We start from the raw sequence: 20812 nt of genomic DNA on the forward strand, positions 1-20812 counted from the left end.
GGTCCTCCTTCTTCCCCTTTTTGAAGACGGGAACCACGTTGGTCCTCTTCCAGTTCTCTGGCACCTCACCAGAGCACCACGAGTGCTCGTAAAGCTGTGCCGGGGTCCTGCAATGACCTCAGCCAATTCCTTTAGTACTCTAGGGTGGAGATTGTCTGGACCGGCTGACTTGAATACGTCCAGTCCTTCCAGAAGCTCCCTAACTAGTTCCTCACTAACCCTTGGCCTAGGTGTGCCTCCCCTGGGGCCTGAGGGGGGCCCAGCAGAGGGGTGACTGTTCCAGTCCCTGCTTAGGAAGATGGAGACAAAGAAATCCTTAAACATGTTGGCTTTGTTGTCTGGCATGACAACCAAATTTCCTAACGTGACCTGCAGGGGCCCCACATTACCCGGAACCTTCTTTTTACCCCCTATGTATTTAAACAAGAACTTCTTATTGTCCTTAATCCGGGAAGCTAGTCCCAGTTCCAGCTCTGCCTTGGCCTTCCTGATTGTCCCCCTACACCCCCGAGCAACTGCCGTATAGTCATCCCTGGTGATGTCCCCTGGTGATCTTCAAACTGTGAAGGTGATTAAAGTTTCAAAATCATAGAATCATAGAAGCAGGGTCAGAAGGGACCTTGTAGATCTTCAAGTCTGACCCCCTACCTGGGCAGGAGAAAAACTGGGCTCAAATGACTCCAGCCAGGTTCCCATCAAGCCTCTTCTTAAAGACCCCCAGGGTAGGGGCCAGCACCGCTTCCCTTGGAAGTTAGTTCCAGATCCTAGCCTCCCTGTCAAGTAGTTCTTACGGATGTCTAATCTAAACCTACTCTCCAACAACTTGTGGCCGTTATTCCTTGTCATGCCAGGGGCCGCTAGGGGAAACAAGGTCTCTCCCAAACCCTTCTGGTCCCCTCTAGTGAGTTTATAGACGGTCACCAGGTCCCCCCTCAGCATTCTCTTGTGAAGGCTGAACAGGTTCAGGTACCACAGTCTTTCACTGTAGGGTCTGTCCTGTTGTCCCCAGATCATGCGGGTGGCCCTCCTCTGGACCCTCTCCATGTTGTCCACATTCCTCCTGAAATGGGGCGCACAGAACTGGACACAGTACTCCAGCTGTGGCCTGGCCAGTGTTGCACAGAGGGGGAGGATCACCTCCTTGGCACTACTTGAGATGCACCTGTGGATGCACAACAAGGTCTGGTTAGCCCTGCCAACTGTGCCTCGTACTGTTGGCCCATGTTCATCTTGGAGTCAGTAATGACTCCAAGATCCCTTTCTGCCTCCGTGCTCTCAAGAAGGGAGTTTCCCATCTTATAAGCGTGCTGCCAGTTACTACTGCCTAAGTGCAGCACCCTGCACTTGTCAGTATTGAAATGCATCCTGTTTATGTTAGCCCACCCCTGTAACCTATCCAGGTCTTGCTGCAGTCTTTCCCTCCCTACTAGCATGCTCACCTCACCCCAAATTTTGGTATCATCAGCAAATTTAAACAGGTTGCTTTTCACCCTGTCGTCCAAATCGCTGATAAAGAAATTGAACAGTGTGGGCCCAAGGACCAAGCCCTGGGGGACTCCGCTGCCCACTTCCCCCCAGGTCGAATATGACCCATCCACCACCACCCTCTGAGTATGACCCTTCAGCCAATCTGCAATCCATCTGACTGTGTAGGCATCAATGCTACAGTCGCCTAGTTTTTTAATGAGGATGGGGTGGGAGATAGTGTCAAAGGCCTTGCTGAAGTCCAGAAAGACTACGTCCACGGCGACACCTGCATCCAATGCTTTTGCGACTTGATCATAAAAGGCAATCAGGTTGGTCTGACATGACCTGCCCCTAATGAAATCGTGCTGGTTGATCTAGAGCATCATCCCTGAAGCTGGCCCATTGCAGATGTGCTCCTTGATGATCTTCTCAAAGAGTTTCCCTAGGACTGAGGTAAGACTGATGGGCCTATATTTGCCCGGGTCCTCCCTCCTCCCTTTTTTAAAGACGGGGACCATGTTGGCTATCTTCCAATCATCTGGCACCTGGCCCAAGCACCACGAGCGCTCGTAAAGCCATGCCAAGGGCCCTGCAATAACACCTGCTATCTCCCTTAACACCCTGGGGTGGAAAGCATCTGGACTCGCTGATTTGAACACGTCCAGTTAAATCAAGTTAAGTCATTTAGCTAAGTTAAGTGGTTATTTTTTAAGGGGTTCATGAAATCTTTGAGAGATTCTGTTAGGGATTCTACAGATATAAATATGACAAATTTTACTCACAAGACTCCAGAAAATCATAGAGCAGGAGAGAGTTCTCAATAATACGGCGATTGCAATAAAAAGCCAGATGAGGCAGGTACTTTGACACTCTTCACAAAAACAGAAAAGTAGTACTAGAATTTTTGCCCTTTACATCAATAGGGAAAAACTGTGACCAAAATAGATTCTGTTTTCTGGATTTTCATTTGTATGCATGCATTATCAGTGGACTTGATCCTCAATATCTCTTCCAGACAAACTTATTAGCTTCAATGGGAGCTTTGAGAAAGTAAAGCCTTCAGAAACAGGATACTGTATGCTAAAATGTATAGTAACAACAGAGGTCCCCTCTACCATTATGATGAAGTAATGGGGTCTTGTTTACTAATAACTGTAAGAACTATAGAGCCCAAACGTGTATGGATTGAATAAAAGCCACAGACGACCAAACTCCGAATACAGCATCACAAATGCAAACCAAAATGAAGCATACCTATCTACCTAGTAGTAACATCTAGTCAATACAGAAAACTGTCTGCCACACTGAAATGTGGGATAGCCTTTTACGCTGACAGACTCCTTTTCAACCTCAAATGTCAAAGGAGTGATATTTGTAAAAAAAAAAGACATTTTGCTTTCTAGGTTTCTCTCATAAAAATCAACTATTGCATCTTGTTGATAAATAGGCAAGTAATAAAAATTATACAGGCCTGAAACTTTTGTCTGAAGAGAGAATAATGGACTGGACCATTGTTTTGATGCACTATGTTGATTCCTATATTCCAAACTCAGAATAGCACAATTTCAATTTTCAGCCAAATATCATGTTTGCTTTATATGTTGTTAGAAACTGTAATTCAGGTACAATCTGGATGTAACCAATGAATCTTTGCTTATGAGTAGATAAGAAAATGGAGCAAAGCCAGTTCATTTCCTCCAGAACCAAACCAACATAAATAACTGTTCAATATTAAAATGTAGAAGAGATTTACTTGTTCTTGTCTGGGTTTCTTTGCCCCTTACTCGCTGTTTGCCAAATTTGCAAAAGCAAGCCCCCACCCAAGATAAAACGAGACCAATTGTGCTCCTGAATTATTTGGCAGAACTGCCCAACATGATTTTCTGCTATTTTTGTTTAGTTTTAACTCAGCTGACGAGTTACTTTCCTCTTTTCAAAGATGCACAATTAGAATTTTGTTGAGTTTTAAGATAAAAATTGATTTCGAAGGACAATAAGAAGGAAGATAAACACATTCAAAAGAAATTTTATCAACGCATTTTAAGACTTAGCCAAGGAGTTTAACCCCAAAATAAAGTCCTACATGCATTTCTTATGAAATGGTGGTACATAATTCAGTTTTATGAAGTAAATAATGTGAGCCTTATTGCAGTTGTGTTTAAGAGTGTTCCATTTAACTGAAGGCTTGCAGAAAGTTAATTTTGCAAATTCACTGAAATTAGTGCATTTGGAGCCCTATTTGCTTACAGATCATTTCTGAATTGATGTTTTGATTTGATTTTAGGGACTCGCTGCATTTTACATGCTTTTACTTCCAGGAGTAAAATTATGCAACCGTTTAGGAGTCTACAAGAATCTAGCATGGCATGATAAAAAAAAAATGTAGGAATGTCAAAAAGTTGGTACGTCTTAATGAAAAAAAAAATCCACCATTTCTGGCAGAATATTGGGGCACTTCTAGACAAAAAAATATGTTAGTTATAGTTTGAGAAACAAAAACTCAAGTGAAAAATAACAAAGTCAAGAAAAGAGTACAGAACAAAATGTTATTAGATTTATCCCTCAACCACATAACTAAGCAACAATGAAAATGGTCCCTAATTGCAACTCATTCTTGATTACTGCAAGAGCATAAGCGATATAAAAAACATAAGAAGAATATCCCAGCAGAAACTGAAGCCATGGGAATATGTCAAGTGGACAATGTTAAAAGGGGGATATAAATATGCTCAGAAGAAAATGATCTTCTTCTGACACAAAAGCACAACAATAAAAATAGAAAGGAAAAAATGCTGATGAAGCTGTGAGGTACACTGTATATTTAAAGGCTAAAGCAGACATCTAGAAGACAAACATCTTAGGCTCTTATCTACTTCAGCTCATAAAATTTCCCATGAACTGTATTACTCAGTAATCTTTACAAGCATGCAGAGTGGTTACTAAGAATGTCTTCCAAATACTCATTACCGTAAAAGAACATAAACAATGTTGCATATCTAACTGCAGTATCATTTTCTTCCTACATAAGAAATTCACATTGAAAAACCACGGTACTTGCCAACAGGGTGACTAAGTAAATTAAAGAATGAAATGCCTCATTCACTTAACTCCATAATATGTTTACATGGTTAATGTTACAAACATAAAATCTCTCAATCATAGGACTTCATAAGAATTATTTACCTCAACTGTGAAGTACATAAAATAAAAAGGCAAAAGAAAGTTTGAGGTAAATTGTTTGTGCTCATCACCCAACTAATGTAAGTTCACATAACTAAAATATACTGAACAAATTCTGTTCCCAGTTGCAAAATGCAAACCTATTGACCTCAAATGTTATTAATGAGAAGAAAGGAGAATTTGGCCCAACGTACTCAACTTACACAGGCACAGACAAAGGACGGTTACATGCAATGAGCTGTCTGGATGAAGTTCCTGCACTGACTCTCCTACTACAAGCAAGGTGAGATACAATCACATTTGGTCCATGGAAAGTAGAGAATATCTCATGTTTCCCAGCACTTATTCTGTCAACATGCAAGAAAGGTGCACTGATGGATTCTACAGGAAGCCCCATCCACTTCTGCTCAAAAGGAACAGAGCATGTTGCTACTACTGTGGGTCTAAAATAGCAGAGGAAAGAAAGCAAGGAGAACTTCCAATTCTTAACCACCTGGGGACTTAGAAAATACAATAATTTGTACCAAAGTGTATCATGAACCATAGATGAGAATAAAATTCTTGTTTCCTTTCAATCCTTATAATTTCAAACTCTAGTAGATGTAACTGAATTTATATTAATGGATCTTGGGATATACCCCATTCCGCTCTATTTTAGACCAAAATGATATTCTGCTACAAATATACTTAATACTGCATATATTATTGATACCTCAAAAAGGTTAAATTACAATAAAATGAATACTTAGAAAACCTCAACAATGACCATGGATGGCAGTGACAGCATTTATTTGTTAAAGACTCCATTCATACTGTCGTAAGCTAAGGAATACACATCTTGGCAGAACAACCCAACACTACTTTGTGAGCCCTGTGATACTTTGTTATAATGGGCTGAGTTGAGTGCAGAAGCATAGCTTTCATAACGAATCTTGTGACTTCTATGGTATTTCAGCTGTTCCATAACAGGAGCTAGGTTCCCAGAATCTAAATATTTTTCAGCATATTTTTAGGATTTAATAAGCTATCGAAATAAATGCTGTCAAAAACCATACTGCACAAATAAAAAGCACTGACCTTTTCTGACAGACTTAGGCAAACATTTTGTAAAGCTTCCTGCACTAGTCACCATTGTCTTAAGTGATGGCTACTGGCAATAGCAAAGCTCATCACCTGCAGGCTCCCTTGCCACTGTGCTCTAGGGACAACAATCTTAAGGCAAACAGATGTTTCTGCTATTTTAAACCAACAGGAAATGGACTGACTTTCTCCCTTTTCTATTCCTAGAAACAAATGCTAACAAAGACAAATACTAGCACAGCTGTACTCAACACTTCCCTTATAACAATGTGTCTGTGTGGGAGGCATTCAATGACTGCAAATGTGGGAACAAAAAAGGTGATGGGAAGTAAAACATACTGGGTGCATCTACACATGCACCCAGCTGTGCAGTTGTTACTGGCTTTAGTAAGTACTAAATGACTGCACAGTAACCACCGTTACTGAGCAGTCCTGGTGGTGCACAGGTCATTTCTGACTTTACTGCGCAGTAACATCAGCGTCACAGTTCATGCCCACTGATGCCATGTTGCCATAGCAACAAGCTATGTCACTGTAGCTCATCGCTACGGTGATGTAGTGTCTCGTGTAGACATGATCAGTGTGTAGAAGACTGACAAATACAAGTTTTCCTTGCTTTATGCTGTACATGCATTCCTGGAAAACGCCGTAAAACTCAAATTCACATAAAAGGATCCCACTTTACAATGTAACAAATAGGATACATTTCAAGACCTTGATTGTGCTGACCCCTAGGCCCATTTCTACAACTTTTACAAGACAATTTGGGTACTCACCAACAGCAGACAGTACACATAAGCACAGGGTGGTGATGAACGTTACTATAATGGGAATGGCAACTACAGAAACACGTCGCAGATAACAAGCAACGAGCACAGATCCACACAGGAAACTATACTTTGGTATGCATCACTCCCACAATATACCGCACAAAGCAGCTGACTGCAGGCTTCCAGCACACCGATCGCATAACAGTGAATTTACCTTGCATATAACTAACTTTTGGTATAAAAAGGATCAACTCATAACAGCGAGTTCACACATACAGAACCTGCATAAAGTAAGGGAAACCTGTAGTCAGGGCAATTTTGTGGGCTGTTATATCACAATGCTCATGCTCAGGGGATTAATGATGGCCCATATAAAGACATTCATTTATAGATCCTCACTCATTTGGAAAGTTAGAGACCTTGGTGATATCAGTCAAGGCTCTCAATCCTACTTCAGGTTGACAGATGATGATTTATCAAAAACAACTGTTGGCCCAAATAGGTTTCAGGGATTTAAACAGACATGGTGACTACACCTGAAGTTGGACTGGTGACTCAATTAAAGTCTTATTTTTTCAGGAAACATCTCCTGGTCAGGGTCAAAGCATATAGGTACAATAATGTAGGGAAGTTCATACTACTGATGCCTGTAGATAAACAGACAGAAAATTTCAATTTTCATTGCTGTTAAATTGGAACCACAAACACTAGATTTACACAGAGAAGGAAAATTACATTAAAGCTTCTGTATTATAGTCTTATTCATTAACGAAAAACAACACTTTGAAGAACCAAAGCATTTTGGAAAGCCTGGCTTTACTTGTTTAAGTTGTAATTGTGAAATTAGACCATGAATGATGAAACCTTATACTGTAGCAATAAAGGTTTTTTTGGACAGTGCTCCTACGGTGAAATTCACATAAGGACAAATTCATACTGCCCTCTAATGGTCTAAGAGAAACAATTTGAGCTATATTACTGAATTAGGGAAAAGAACAATATTTCCTATATTTTTCTGCTTAGGCTCACTATTTCCTTCCTTAATTTTTTACCCTCCTCAAACCTACATCTTCTTTTGCATAAGATGAAGTCAATGACACTCTGGACTAGCTTGCCTTGACAGTGAAACCATTCTGATTTGCCTTTTATCAAGAAGCCAAACATACCACTTCTACAATATACCCAGTTTATTGCGGGCTTCCAAAAAGTGTAGCACAGTCATTCTAAAATCTTCCACACAGGGTATATTAGATCACCGATTCAAATCAGGTGATAGATTAACAACCCCCAAAATTAAGGATGCATAATCTAGCCAAATCTAACCCCTAGTTGCTTCTCTCACAAACCTTTCTAAAATTTTTTTCTGATGCTTTATGTAAAGGGACAAGAGAGTTAGAGTGCAGAAAACAAACCGTCCTGCGCATTTTATTCCAAACTAAAAGGTCCACATATGTATTGTCTGCTATCTATGAGGCAAAGATTTTTGTGGGTGATAGCTTTTATTGGACTAACTGCATGGTTGGGATAGACTTCCATGGAAGAATGCTTTGCATTTGACAGCTTGTCCAAGTCTGTTCCGTGCAGTTAGTCCAGTAAAATGTCACCCACAAAAATCCTTGCTTCTGGCATAATTCCTGATCTACCATGGCTACATCATTCCAACATTAACCACTATTATTTACAGCATCTTTATTATTGGCCATAAAATATGCAGTTATGCCAAACACGCACCCTATGTGAATGTACATGGGCATTTTAGAAAGTAACAGCAACTTTGAAATAAAATCTCTGTCCATGCAATGATCATTTATTGAACCACACCACTTCTCTACGTAGTCATAAATGATAGGTAAAAGTTCAACAATGCTGCCATCAGTGTTCCCCAGTGCTGTGTAGATTCCCACTCATTGCACACAAAATGTGTTTTTTTTTCTGAATCCTATTAAATACTTTCATATATGCCAGGACGCAGACAGACAAAACATTTGAAATGTTTCTAATGCCTAGCGTACAGATGTACAGGTGGGATAAAAAGCTCTGACGCCTAACAAAAACGTACCTGGAGGGAACAGGTACTATTTTGTACTTCTTTGTTCCACCATATGTCCATATTGTTGGTCAGTCCTCAGTCACTGGGCAAACTTCATTGCTAATCTATGTAGGAGTGAGAAGTGCAGGTTTCAGATCTGAGGCCTCTATCTGGTAACTGTCTTAGAACATAACCATGAAGTTTTTCAACTTCTGGACAGAGTCCTGGCTGAAATCTCCTGTGAAAGACTGTAGTTACTGAAGCTAAGTCAAGCCTGCTCAAACCATTACCCAAGTAACCTTCTTAAAGCAAATCTTTAACAAATACATTCAAGAGAAAATAATAAAACAATGATCCACTTGATATATATGCCTACCAATCCCCAAGGCTTACAACTCCCTGGATACAAGGAAAGATAGTTATTTCACTTCTCTGCATATCCCCTCTGTCAGCCTTTTGATAATTGTCACCCCCTTTATCTCATAAGAGAGCTCTTTAACTGTTTATAATTCTTTGCATTGTTAAACCCAGCCTGAAAAAGGACCCATATTACTTCAACTTGGTGCCTGGAAATATGCCATTTCTATATAATTGCCATCATATTAGAAGGTGTGATTATCTATACCTGTTGCCTGGTTTTTCTACTTGCTCTTCCTATGGCCTACCTCTTAAGTTACCACAATACACTAATACAGGAAAGTCAGATAACTCCCACTATACAATAATTTCACTTCACATGCTCCTTAAAGTATTCATGAAATTATTATACTCTAGTATAATGCAGATTACAGACTGGTATTAGATTATCACTTAGCATCTCCAAGTCCATCAGAGTATGTGCCACAGAAATCCACATTTGCACATACTTAGAGATACTGTGAGTGAAATTCACCCTTCTATATAAAGCTTCAGTAACTGTAATTTAATAGAAGAATAAGGTTTAATGGAATGCCACATGTTTAGAGATGTAATGGTATGCCCCAAATCAAGAGGAAGCTGTGCAGGAGACTTTCTATGGCACGTATTCTCAGTTTTACTGAAAGTAGATGACGTAGTTCTGCACTCCCACTAGACACAACGCTTTGCTCTCTTCTGAAGGCCTTTTTACAGGAGTGAACTTCACTCTGAGGCTAGGGACTAAAGTTGCTGGTTTAAGTGATCAGAAACCAGTTTAAACCTGTAACAGAACAGAAGTTCAATGCATACAACCAGCTTTCAAAACGGCCGAAAATGGTTTAAAATAAACCTGGATGAACGTAGTATCAGATTTAACTCTTTCCATCAAACCCAGGATGCTTTGCTGCACCCCACCCCTGCTTTCACACAGCTGAGGCAGTAAAGCCTCTGCTCCCTAGCCTCTGCCTGTTAAGTCCAGTGGGATGGGAGGCAGAACGCCATAGCCTGGGTCTGCACAGCACAACATGAGGGAAAGCACCCTCTGTGAGGCTTATCACCTCCTCCCTCCACAGACCCTCAAGCTGGGGTGGAATTGCCTTAGCCCTGCTCTTCGCCAGCTGCCCTTGCATCCGAGGGGCTGGGAACACAAACCCCAGCCCAGCACCGATTCCCCAGCTGGGGTCTGCGAGGCATGGGGAAGGGAAAGTGCTTCCCCCCCCGACTTTTCAACCTCCCACAGCCTTGAGAACCGGCTGGGATCCCTTGGCCCCAGGCCCCTGCTTTCACAGAGCTGAGGCAGTAAAGCCTCTGCCTGTGCCTGGCAGCTCAGAATGGGACCAAACTTTCCAGTACCACACTGAGGGGAGAATCCCCTCTGCACCAGGGACAACAGGACTTGTCCTGTCAGAGGCGGGAAACCTTTTCTGAGGCTAGAGGATCTGGCCAGCCTGGGGCTAGAGGGACTATTCCCCCTATCTGTAGGCATGGGGCCAAGCCCTGTGGCATCATATTGAAGGGAGGAGGGGGAATCCCCTCTCTTCGCCAGGGGCAGGACTCCTACCAGAGGTGAGGAACTCCTGCTGAGACTGGGGGATCTGGCCAGCCCCAGGCTGGAGGGACTGCTCTCCCCTGGGGAAGGATAGCAAGAGAAGGGGGGGAGGGGCTGTGCTGGGCAGCCTATCAAGGATGAGCCTTGCTTGGCTGCACTTGGGTGCCTTTGGCAGTGGCTGGCAGGCTGGGATGCGTGCTCTAGCACCCCTCAGGGGTCTGGCTGCCTTTCTGATTTGAAAAATGAACATCAATTCACTTTATTATAGGTTCAATCTATGCAGTTTAGAGAAACCTGGAAAGACTGAATCAATTCAGCATGGGGCTTTTTGACTGCCTGTACTTAGTTTGAGTGGACACTTTCTGTAGCTGTGATGCTGCATATGTCTATGTGGGCTCCTGGGGGATACAACAGGTCTCAGGGGAATTATGCTGCCACCTGCAGTGTAGTCAACTTCAAAAACTTCACCAGTAGTGGTTCATTACTCTGGTTTTATAGCTTGATTTTTAGTCCCACTTCTACTAATTTTATTTAATGTCTACAAAATAGGTTACACTGACTGAAGGGCAAGATTGCATTGCTAAACACCCAGGATCAAGTGATGCCTTCATTAAGAAACCAAATTCATTAGCTATGTCTTCTTGGATGAATGCATTATGATAGTCTTTAACTGCACAATGTATACATGCTCGTGATTTTTTAAATATTTACACTACTTCCAGATTTTCTAAGGAGGCCATTTTAATAATCTGAGTAATTCAAATGTTACGTACTCTGTGAGTGAGGTTCTACAGATGTAGCTGCACTGCTTCAGTTTTAACAAGGAGACCACACAGAGTAGAATGGCATATTTAGGGCATTGCTACCAGTATAGTAAGTTTACCGTATAGACACGGGCTGCATACACACATTCAAAATAATCTGGGAGAACTCTCCCAGGTTGTTTCTCCTTGTAAAGAAATTTACCTAGAACTGTGTGTACAGACATGTGAATGTTGAGGCCCTGAAGAGCGGAGAACATGCAGCACTAACACTGTGCATCTGGGGGGCAGGCTGTGCACCCATCTCAGCACGCTCTGTAGGCTCCCTTAGTCTACCCAGCAAGAGATGGCAGCAGTGCACAGGGAAGCCCTAATTGGCTAACTCAGACTGTCCATGGTCAGCTTCTGTTTCCCTGCAGCACAATGTGGGGATTGTGAAGGGGGAGTATTTTGCCTCCTGCTAGAGCAGCAGAGTCCAAGGAGCAATATACTGTCTCCCTGGAGGTGGAGGAGGGGATACTGGAGGACTGTTTTCTTCTGAGAGAAGCCATCGCATATACATCCACACATCCACTTTCCCCAAGAGAAACTTCCCTGGGCATAATTTATCCCTGGTTATTCCCAGGTTATTTTTCTCCTGGAGCAGCTATTTGTACTCTGCGGGGGAAAAGCCTGAACATCTACACTAATGGGGCGCAGACAGAAGTGCAGCTCCCCATTGTAACTAAGAACGCTTTGCAGGAAGCATTCTGAGTTATAACGCTCCCCCAAACCAAATGGAAAAATCACTGTTGGTTCCAGTGGGGAGGGGAATCTAGCTGCTGGCTGCAAGCCTGCAGCCGTTTTTTCCGAGCAAAGACCCCTCCTCCCTGCCAGGCTGCAAAGTGTTCAGAATAAGAGGAGGGAAAGAGAGTAGAGGGAGCTCACTCTAGGGGTTCCCCAGCCAGTGCTGGAGGGTGGGGTGGGTGAATTGGAGACTACCACCCTTCAGGGGCTCCAATACACCCACCCAACACTCCAGCAGGAGCTTACCCCTTCTGCACCCCCCAAACTGAACTCCCTCCCTCCCCTACCATTCTGAAAACAGCGACAGGCTAACAGGTAGGCAGACAGAAGTTACAGAAGACGCTTGGTTTTGAAATGTCTTCATCTGATTCCTCATGCAATGAGGGTTCAGATTTTCCTCCAATCAACCATTTTTTAAGTTGTCTGCAGCCCTGCACTTGCGTTTAGCCATGGCTATCAACCACTTTCTGTAGACAGATCAGGCAAACACTGTCACTTCTGTTTGAGCCCATGGTTTCTCATTGGAGAGCAGCAGCTCTCCCAGGAGAAACTGAATGTCTGTATGAGGCCACTGTTCATCCATTTAACTTATCTGTGAATGTGGCTGACCTATACATACCAGCCAATTTTTAACTGCATCTTGTTTTCATAGAGCTGGATTCTGTCAAATTGAAAACCCACCTTGGCTAGTCTGTGAAGACACATCACCAGAGAAGATGCTAGCAGAATAACTGATGCTAAGCAAGGGTCCAGCCTCTTCCAAGGCTCACCAACAGGCAAGAGGCCCATCCCCTTAAGACATGAACTGGCAAGGACAAGTTGATGCCTCCTCATTACTCTGCTGGAGATGGCACTGCAAATGGACTTCTGGAGGCAAGCCCTGTACTCAAGGAAGCATTGGAATGAATCACAGAATCAATGAGTCGGAAGGGACCTAGACAGATCATCTAGTCTGAACCCCTGCCATGGGCAGGAAGGAGCACTGGGGGTGGCAGGGATCATAAGACCCCAACCAGGTGCCTATCCAGTCTCCTCTTGAAGATTTCCAGGGACGGTGAGAGCACCACCTCTCTGGGAAGCCTATTCCAGCCTCTGGCCACCCTTACAGTGAAGTAGTTCTTCCTAATATCTAATCTAAACCTATCCTCCCTCAGCTTGTGGCCATTGTTCCTGGAGACTCCAAGGGGGACCCTGGTGAACAGACTTTCCCCAAGTCCCTGCTGGTGGCCCCTGATAAGGTTGTAGGCAGCCACAAGATCCCCCCTCAGTGTCCCCTTGCAAAGATTAAAGAGATTCAGGTCCCTCAGCCACTCTTCATACGGCTGGTCACAGAGGCCCCCAACCATATGAGTGGCCCTCCTCTGGACCCTCTCCAGGTTCTCCACGTCCTTCTCGAAGTGCAGCGCCCAGAACTGGACACAGTACTCCAGCTGCGGCCTGACCAGCACTGCATAGAGGGGGAGCAAGACCCCTCTGGACCTGTTAATGATGCCCCTGTTGATGCATGACAGGGTGCAGTTGGCTCTGCCTAATGCTTCGTCACATTCATCCTGGAATCCATCCCGACTCCAAGATCCCTCTCTGCCTCTGTGCTGCCTAGAGGGTCAGCTCCTAACCTATAACTGTAATGCTGGTTCCCTCTGCCCAGGTGCAGCACCCTGCACTTGTCCTTGTTGAACCACAGCCTGTTCAGATCCGCCCACTTCTCTAACCTATCCAGGTCTGCCTGGATGTGGTCCCTGCCTGCCGGTGCATTCACTTTACCCCACAGCTTGGTGTCATCAGCGAACTTGAACAGGGTGCTCTCCACACCCTCGTCCGGGTCACTAATGAAGATATTGAACAGCACCAGCCCAAGGACCAAGCCCTGGGGGACTCCGCTGCCCACACGCTCCCAGGTTGACATCGACCCGGCCACCACCACCCTCTGGGTTCACCCCTGGAGCCCAGTTTGCCAACCATGGGGCTGTGCATTCATCGATGCCGCACTCCCTCAGCTTGCCCACTAAAATTGGGTGGGACACTGTGTCAAAGGCCTTCTGGAAGTCCAAGAAGATGACATGGACTTCCTCCTTCCCATCTAAGCTCTTTGTTACCTGGTCATAGAAAGAGACCAGGTTAGTCAGGCAGGATCGGCCCGGCACGAACCCATGCTGGTTACCCCTCAACATCACTTCCCCTGCAGGGCTCTCACAAATGTGGCCCTCGATATTTTTTTCAAAGACCAGGATGGATGACTAGGAGCAGCAAAGGGAAAACTACTGGGTTCTTCCTCCACTCAGTGTACCTGTTACAGGAGCTGGCCCTTAGTCTGTAGCATACAATGTCAATACCAGGGAAAGTAGGCCCAAGGGAAATAATTGAGAACAAAGGGTACAGAACATGCTGTCAAAGTGCATGCAAGCTGCAATTTATCTGACCTTGCGTGACACAGTCTTATAAGACTATCACATCATATGAAATTAATTGTTTCCATTTTCATCCTTTATTCTGTCACTGTTTTGTATTTTGTTTCCAAACTTCACAAGTGTTTTTAATTTCCAAAGATTTAAAAAAAATTTTTTTCAAGTTCTCTGTATTGTGGCGAGACAGCTTCAAGGAAATGCAAATTATAAGTAAATAAATTTCAGCATTCTTCCAGACAAAGGGGTGTTTGTGATCCCTTTGACACTGCTTTGCAATGCCGAAACATCAAGAAATGAGTGCTCAGTTTCTAGTGGCTTTTATTTCTTGGTTAGAAGCATGTGGTTTGGATTCATTTGTAAGATATCACTTCTTTTTACCATTGAAAATGCTGGAACATAATTCAATTCCATTCTAGTTGAAGATAAAATATTATTAGGCTAAAAGACAATCAAAAGAGGACATACACAAAGGGATAAAGATGGATGATTGTGTAGTTTAAACTAAACTTGTTTTATTTTTTGCTGCTTTAACTTGATTGAACAAGTATTTTTTGATTTTGTAAGTCAACAGAATACTTATGAAAATGAAGGATTAATAGCACTGGCTAGAGACAGAGCATGACTAGGTGTGTTCACATTTCATCCCACAGTTCTCCCAATTTTCCTCAGCTCTGACCTGCTATTTCAGGCTCGTGCCCTGTTCTGAATCATTTGCCAGTCCTTCTGAATGGTATTGAGATTAGCAATGTTGACAAATGGAATCCAGGATTAAACTCTAAACATCAGATTACTTCATGCTTGTAGCACGCATAAGGCACTTATAATCACACTATATTGTAGATGCTAAATTTTATGTAGTTTCATAAAAATCACTGATGTATTATCACATTTTCCTTACATATATACCTGAGATTTCTTAACAAACTTGAAAAGAATCATCTCTTCATTTTTGTCTGTGGGCAACCATTGTAAAGGTAACTTAGAGAAGTGTAACAATGCATCTTTCTGCACCTTTAGCATGCAAAGATGAGCTCAATGTTTAAACAGATTTCATGTCTGCCAACAATGTACTTAAAAAGTACGGAATACTCTTCTGTTGCCCAAGGAACATTTTCTCATATACAAGTTGATCTCTATGGACTTCAATCTACAAGTCCTTGGTGAATTAAGGGAAATTATTTTGGGAAAAGACAGTTTATTCCTGAAAGTATCACCACTTACCATATTTACTCAAATCTAAGATGAGGTTTCCTACCCAATCAACACAGGGGAGAAGCTCCTTGTCTTAGATTTGCATATAAAGTGCAGGGCGGCCAGGTGGCTGCTGCAGCTTTGACTTGGGCCCTGAGCCTGGGTTGGGGCCAGAGTCAGACCCACAGCAACTTACACCCCCCACCTCACTTGCCCTCTGCAGCTTCTGCCCCCTTCCACCTACTACTGACAAATGCAACTCAGGTCCAGTTTCAGCCAGGTTCCCCGCCACAGGCATGGAGCATATGGACACTCTCTTTCCTACCCAGCCAATCAGCAGTGATGACACTGTTCCATTGTCTGCTCAGCCAATCAGCAGTGCCGACACTGCTCCATGGCCCAGCAGTGACTGAGCTCCCATGTGCTGTGCTTGGGAGAAACAGACCCTGAGCAGTTTCTGACAATAAACGTGGGGGAAGAGGCAGAGACTGGGGAGAAGGAAGGGAGGGGTTTAGACATCATGGGGGCAGGGACACTGCAACGAGAAGAAGTGGTGGAAGCAGAGGGGAAGGGAGCCACCTGACTTCCCCCCAGCCACTGCTTTCCCTGCTGTAGCAGCTAAAGGGAGTAGGGGGTGAATTTAAGTCAACCTTCTGATAACTGGATTTTATATCTGAAAAAATACTAAAAATGGTATATATTCCATATAAAGAATGTAATTATTGTGGGATCATCACAAATTCAGACTTCTTAGGTTTAAGTAAATACAGTATTTCTTTTCTGTCAAAAATTAGCAAGCTTCTTTTATATGAAAGGATCCTAAAGAAATTATGCAAATGCAAGATTATCATCACAGCTAGCTTTGTGTACAACATTTTGTTTGATCTAAAAAAGCCCACAAAAATCTTTATTTATTGCAAAGTTCTGCTAAGCTCAAAATCAAATCTTTAAGGCTGCTAGCTATATATCTGATAAAATTCCAAATGCCAAGACAGATTGCTACCTCGATTATAAACCTATTTAAACAATAAAAAGTTCTAGCAGTTATTAGCAGCTATGAGCAGGCCAGAGCTAAGTGGATATATTAACTGTGGCAATTTCTTTCCCTAGATTTGAAGCAGATTATACTCCTAAGAGCTCTATTTTATCATCAAGGACTGCCAAGCTTTTCACTGATCAGAAACTTGCAGACACTACTTTGGAAAAAGAAAAGCCTGGAAATGATTCAGCCAAGATTTATCATTGGATTGAGTGTTACAGGACCCCAAAACTGGTTTTTGCCACTTTCATGCCAAGCCCTGGACTGCTTGGAAACTCATTTGCTCTGTACATTATGTCCAGCATATGGGCAGCACGGAAGCCTTAAAGCAGGGGGACCAGCCTTTCTGGTAGGTGGACCACAAGCAAGCCCCACACCTCCCCAAATGCCACTCTAATGCCCTTCTCTGCCTAATCTCCTGTGCTGCTTTCTGTTCCCTTCCCAATCTGCCATGTGCCAGAGGGTGCCCATGGCACTTGTGATACTTATGCCATAGGTTAGCCACCCCTGCCTTAGAGAGTTCGAGACCATGCCACTCTCAAGCTGTCCTAAAACAAAGCCTGAGAGCAAAGCTAGAGCACATAATTAAGCACTCTATTAATATATACATATGTGCTAAAATGCCTTCACACAGAAACTCTTGGAACAAATGCTATGGAAAATGACCCATGTAATGCCCTACGATGCTAATGCAGGAGCCCTGACTGGGTCTGAGGAGGTGCCTTGGTCTAAATATCATCTATGTCTTTTTGGTGGTGCCAAAGCAACTAGGTAGTTGCAAACATTTTTTCTGTATTCGCAAGCTTTTGGGCTCATGCACCCTTCCTGAGGCAAAAGGGAATGCAAAGATTGTAACATTTCTCCCAGGTAGACATTAAATATGAAGTTCAATATGAAGTTTCATTTCTACCTTGGAGAAATTCTACAGTCTTTGTATTCTCCTTTGCCTGAGGGAGGGTGTGAGAGCCTGAAAGCTTGCAAGTAAAGAAAAAAATCTGCAGCCATCTACTTGGTCTAATAAAAGATATCACCCCTACCACAAGAGTTCTGACTGCTTAATAAAGACTGTTACTTTCATCTAACAGGAGCACAATAGATCAAGGCATAGATCAAACTGGCAGTACCTGTGAACATGACAGAAGCAATATATTGAATCAACAAAGTTATTCTGTGAGATTTTTTTTTTACCTTAGAAAAATCTAATTTTCAAAAATTTTCCCTGTCCTACATCATGGTGAAATAATTCGAAAATCATCACAAATAACAAAATAAATAAATAGATATAAAATCTTTTCACATCAATCAACATTTTGTTTGGAAAATTTTTAAATACTTTGTTATGATTTCAAATATCTTTTTAGTTTTAAAATTTTATGATAGTTTTTTAAAGTTATCATGAATAAAAAGATGGAATTTTGTTTCAAAAGTGTTAAAACACCCTCATTTCATGATTTTAAAAACTTTTCAAAAAGTTTTTTCAAGATTTGAAATTCATGAAAACCTATCCTTTCTTGGCAAATCAACTTTTTTGATGGAAAAATGTACCAGTGAAATATTTTGACCAGCTTTAGTGCTATACAGAGATTCCTTCTGGCCAATTCAAGAATGTCACTAAAACCTGCAAGCCCTTTTTTCATGAAAGTAGTCGGTATCACCTTCTTTCTTTGAAGGTAAAGAGAATAAAGAGAAGGAAGAACATCCTAAAACCAGAAATAAATCTTTATGTTTGCCACCAACAGTAACTTTAATGACCTCAATGTCTTCTAGGTAGTTTCATGACACTCAAATTATATTTAATTAAGGATAAATTAGAATAATTAATTTGCCCAGTTATAATACCTACTTGAAACAGATAAAAAAAAATGTCATGTGCGCAAACTGTTAGAAAAGTTTTATTCTTCTTAGTAAAGTATAATGCGTTGGCAGACAAGGGAGCATTAAGATGCTCAGCTGACGAGCTGCCAGCCACTTAACTTTCAGAAGCTACTTAAAAGCCTGTCAAAATTGGATGGCATACCATATTTCATGGTATATAGGTCAACATAGTGTATAGGTTGACCCCTGGCTTTCTGATTTGAAAGGTAAGGATTTTCATAAGCATGGTGTATAAGTCAGGGCCGGGCTTGGCGCTTGGCTGGTGCGGCCCCATTCCCTGTGAGTGGCACTGCGGGCGCCATTTGCAGGGGGTGGGGCTGTGCCGGCAAGCACCAAGCCCATCCCCGTCTCCTGAAAGCGATGCATCCCAAGTCGAGAGCCGAGCCCGGCTGTCCCCTGCAAGTGGTGCCAGGCTCACAGGGGAGAGGGATGCACCAGCCAAGCACCAAACCTGGCCCTGTCTGCTGTGAGCTGCCAAACACTGAGCCCAGCACCGTTTGCAGAGGATGAGGCTGGACTCAGCACTCGGCTGCTGCAGCCCCTTCCCCTATGAGCAGTGCTGGTGCAGCCCAGGCAGCGCTGCTCACAGGGGATGGGGCCACACCAGCCGAGCACTGAGCCCAGCCCCATCTCTGATTTTTTTTGATGTGGCACGGTGTGCAAGTGGAGTTTGATTTTTAAGATGTAAAAATTGGGTTTCAAAAACCCAACTTGTACACTGTGAAATACGATAATTTAAAAAGCTTTTATTTGGGAATACTAACTACAAGGAGATCACTTCTTCAGTAAAGATCACTATGAAGATAACTTATTCAGTAAAAAACCAAACAAACCCACCAAGTGAATAAAAGGCAAATTTAGAATGAAGGTTTTTAAAATGCAAAATAAAGTAAGCCTAACATCGTTAGGTAGCAATATCTGTGTATTGAGGAAGAACTTGTGCCTGAGAATGCTAGAAACCAAGTCCTGGAAAACAGGTCTGTAACGAACTTCCAGAAACCGCCCTCCTCGTCTTACATCTAAATTCCAAAACGATAAAGGCCATATAATTAAAAACACAGTAATTATTAGCAGCTAAGAAATCAGCAATGGAAGACATCATCTTCACAGGAAATACAAATTACGGCTCTCATATACAGAGACAGAGTTTTAGCTTCAATTTGCACTTAAAAAAAAAAAAAAAATCAAATAAAATGTTATACATGACTTCATCCCTTGAGTATGATACCCTTAAGTCTGAGGTAGTACTCTTTGACAGCCTTAGGGCACTGCTGAGAGACAGCACTGATTTGCTGGCATGTGGCACTGCATGACTGCAGCTACACTACTTCTAGGTCAAGAGGTAGCCCACCAAGAGCAACAGTGTGTTTGAGGGTGTTCCTGCTTGGCCTCAGACGTTTGTGGTATAGATAATCTCAACTATAATGTTGAGATAATGGTGAGATGAATGGTGGAGAAAGAAGAGCAATAATAAAAATCATACAAACCTCTGATTGTACATGCCCCGGAAGTTATAATTTGCTCTATAGTTTGGGAGTGGCTTTGGATCTAGTGGCCTATAGATGGCAGGCTCTCCCCTTTTCATAGCCAAACCGTTTAGCTCCACAGTTGGAGTTATACTGCCTGTAAAAAACAACAAGAGTAAAGATAAAGCACTTAAACAGTTAGCCATGCAAGACATACGTTCACTGATGTCAATTAAGGAGACGTCTGTGTATGTAATCTCAATTTTAAAAGAAAAAGAAAAGAAAAAAGCTGCATCAATTTCTTGGTAAAATGGGGATATAAATCCAAATGTGATCACAAAGTGTAACCAAGCATTCAAATAGCATCTTAAATCTTCTCTTAGCAATTTCAGCAGATTAAACTTTACAAATGAGATTAGAAAGTGAGCAAACTGGCTATTTATCTCTAAACAACTGTGAAAATGCTGGTGATATGCCCATAAAGCTTTCTAAAACTAGTACAAAGCTACAAGTTTCACACTGCTTTTCACTAAATGCTATTAAATAATATGAAAACAAAAATAAAGGAAATTTATTTCTTATACAACAAGCTCACAAATAATGAAACAAAATAATTATCTATTACCAGTAACAACCATTAATAACAAGATCAAAAGTCAAGATAATCAGTTCAGTTGCAAGAGATGACAGAGTAAATCTACAACTAAAATTAAGAGAAAAATCTTTATTTTGATAACTTATAAACTGGACACTAAACTTTTAGAGATTTTGTACCACTACAGCCACCTCCTGGCCAACGGGTGCAAAATGGAAACAAA

General features: G+C 42.3%; 1 protein-coding gene across 2 annotated transcripts in view; it reads right to left on the reverse strand.

Moving 5' to 3' along the window:
* The window catches only part of STAU2 (staufen double-stranded RNA binding protein 2), a 230467-nt gene that overhangs the window by 192073 nt on the left and 17582 nt on the right, over positions 1–20812 (reverse strand). For both annotated transcript variants that reach the window (XM_019549301.1, XM_019549293.1), the window contains exon 5: positions 20016–20151. In XM_019549301.1, the coding sequence (XP_019404846.1) occupies positions 20016–20151 (136 nt within the window). The remainder of the gene's footprint in view (positions 1–20015; positions 20152–20812) is intronic.

This window comes from Crocodylus porosus, unplaced genomic scaffold (assembly GCF_001723895.1).
Source record: "Crocodylus porosus isolate Cpor-Errol unplaced genomic scaffold, CroPor_comp1, whole genome shotgun sequence".
Lineage (NCBI taxonomy): Eukaryota > Metazoa > Chordata > Crocodylia > Crocodylidae > Crocodylus > Crocodylus porosus.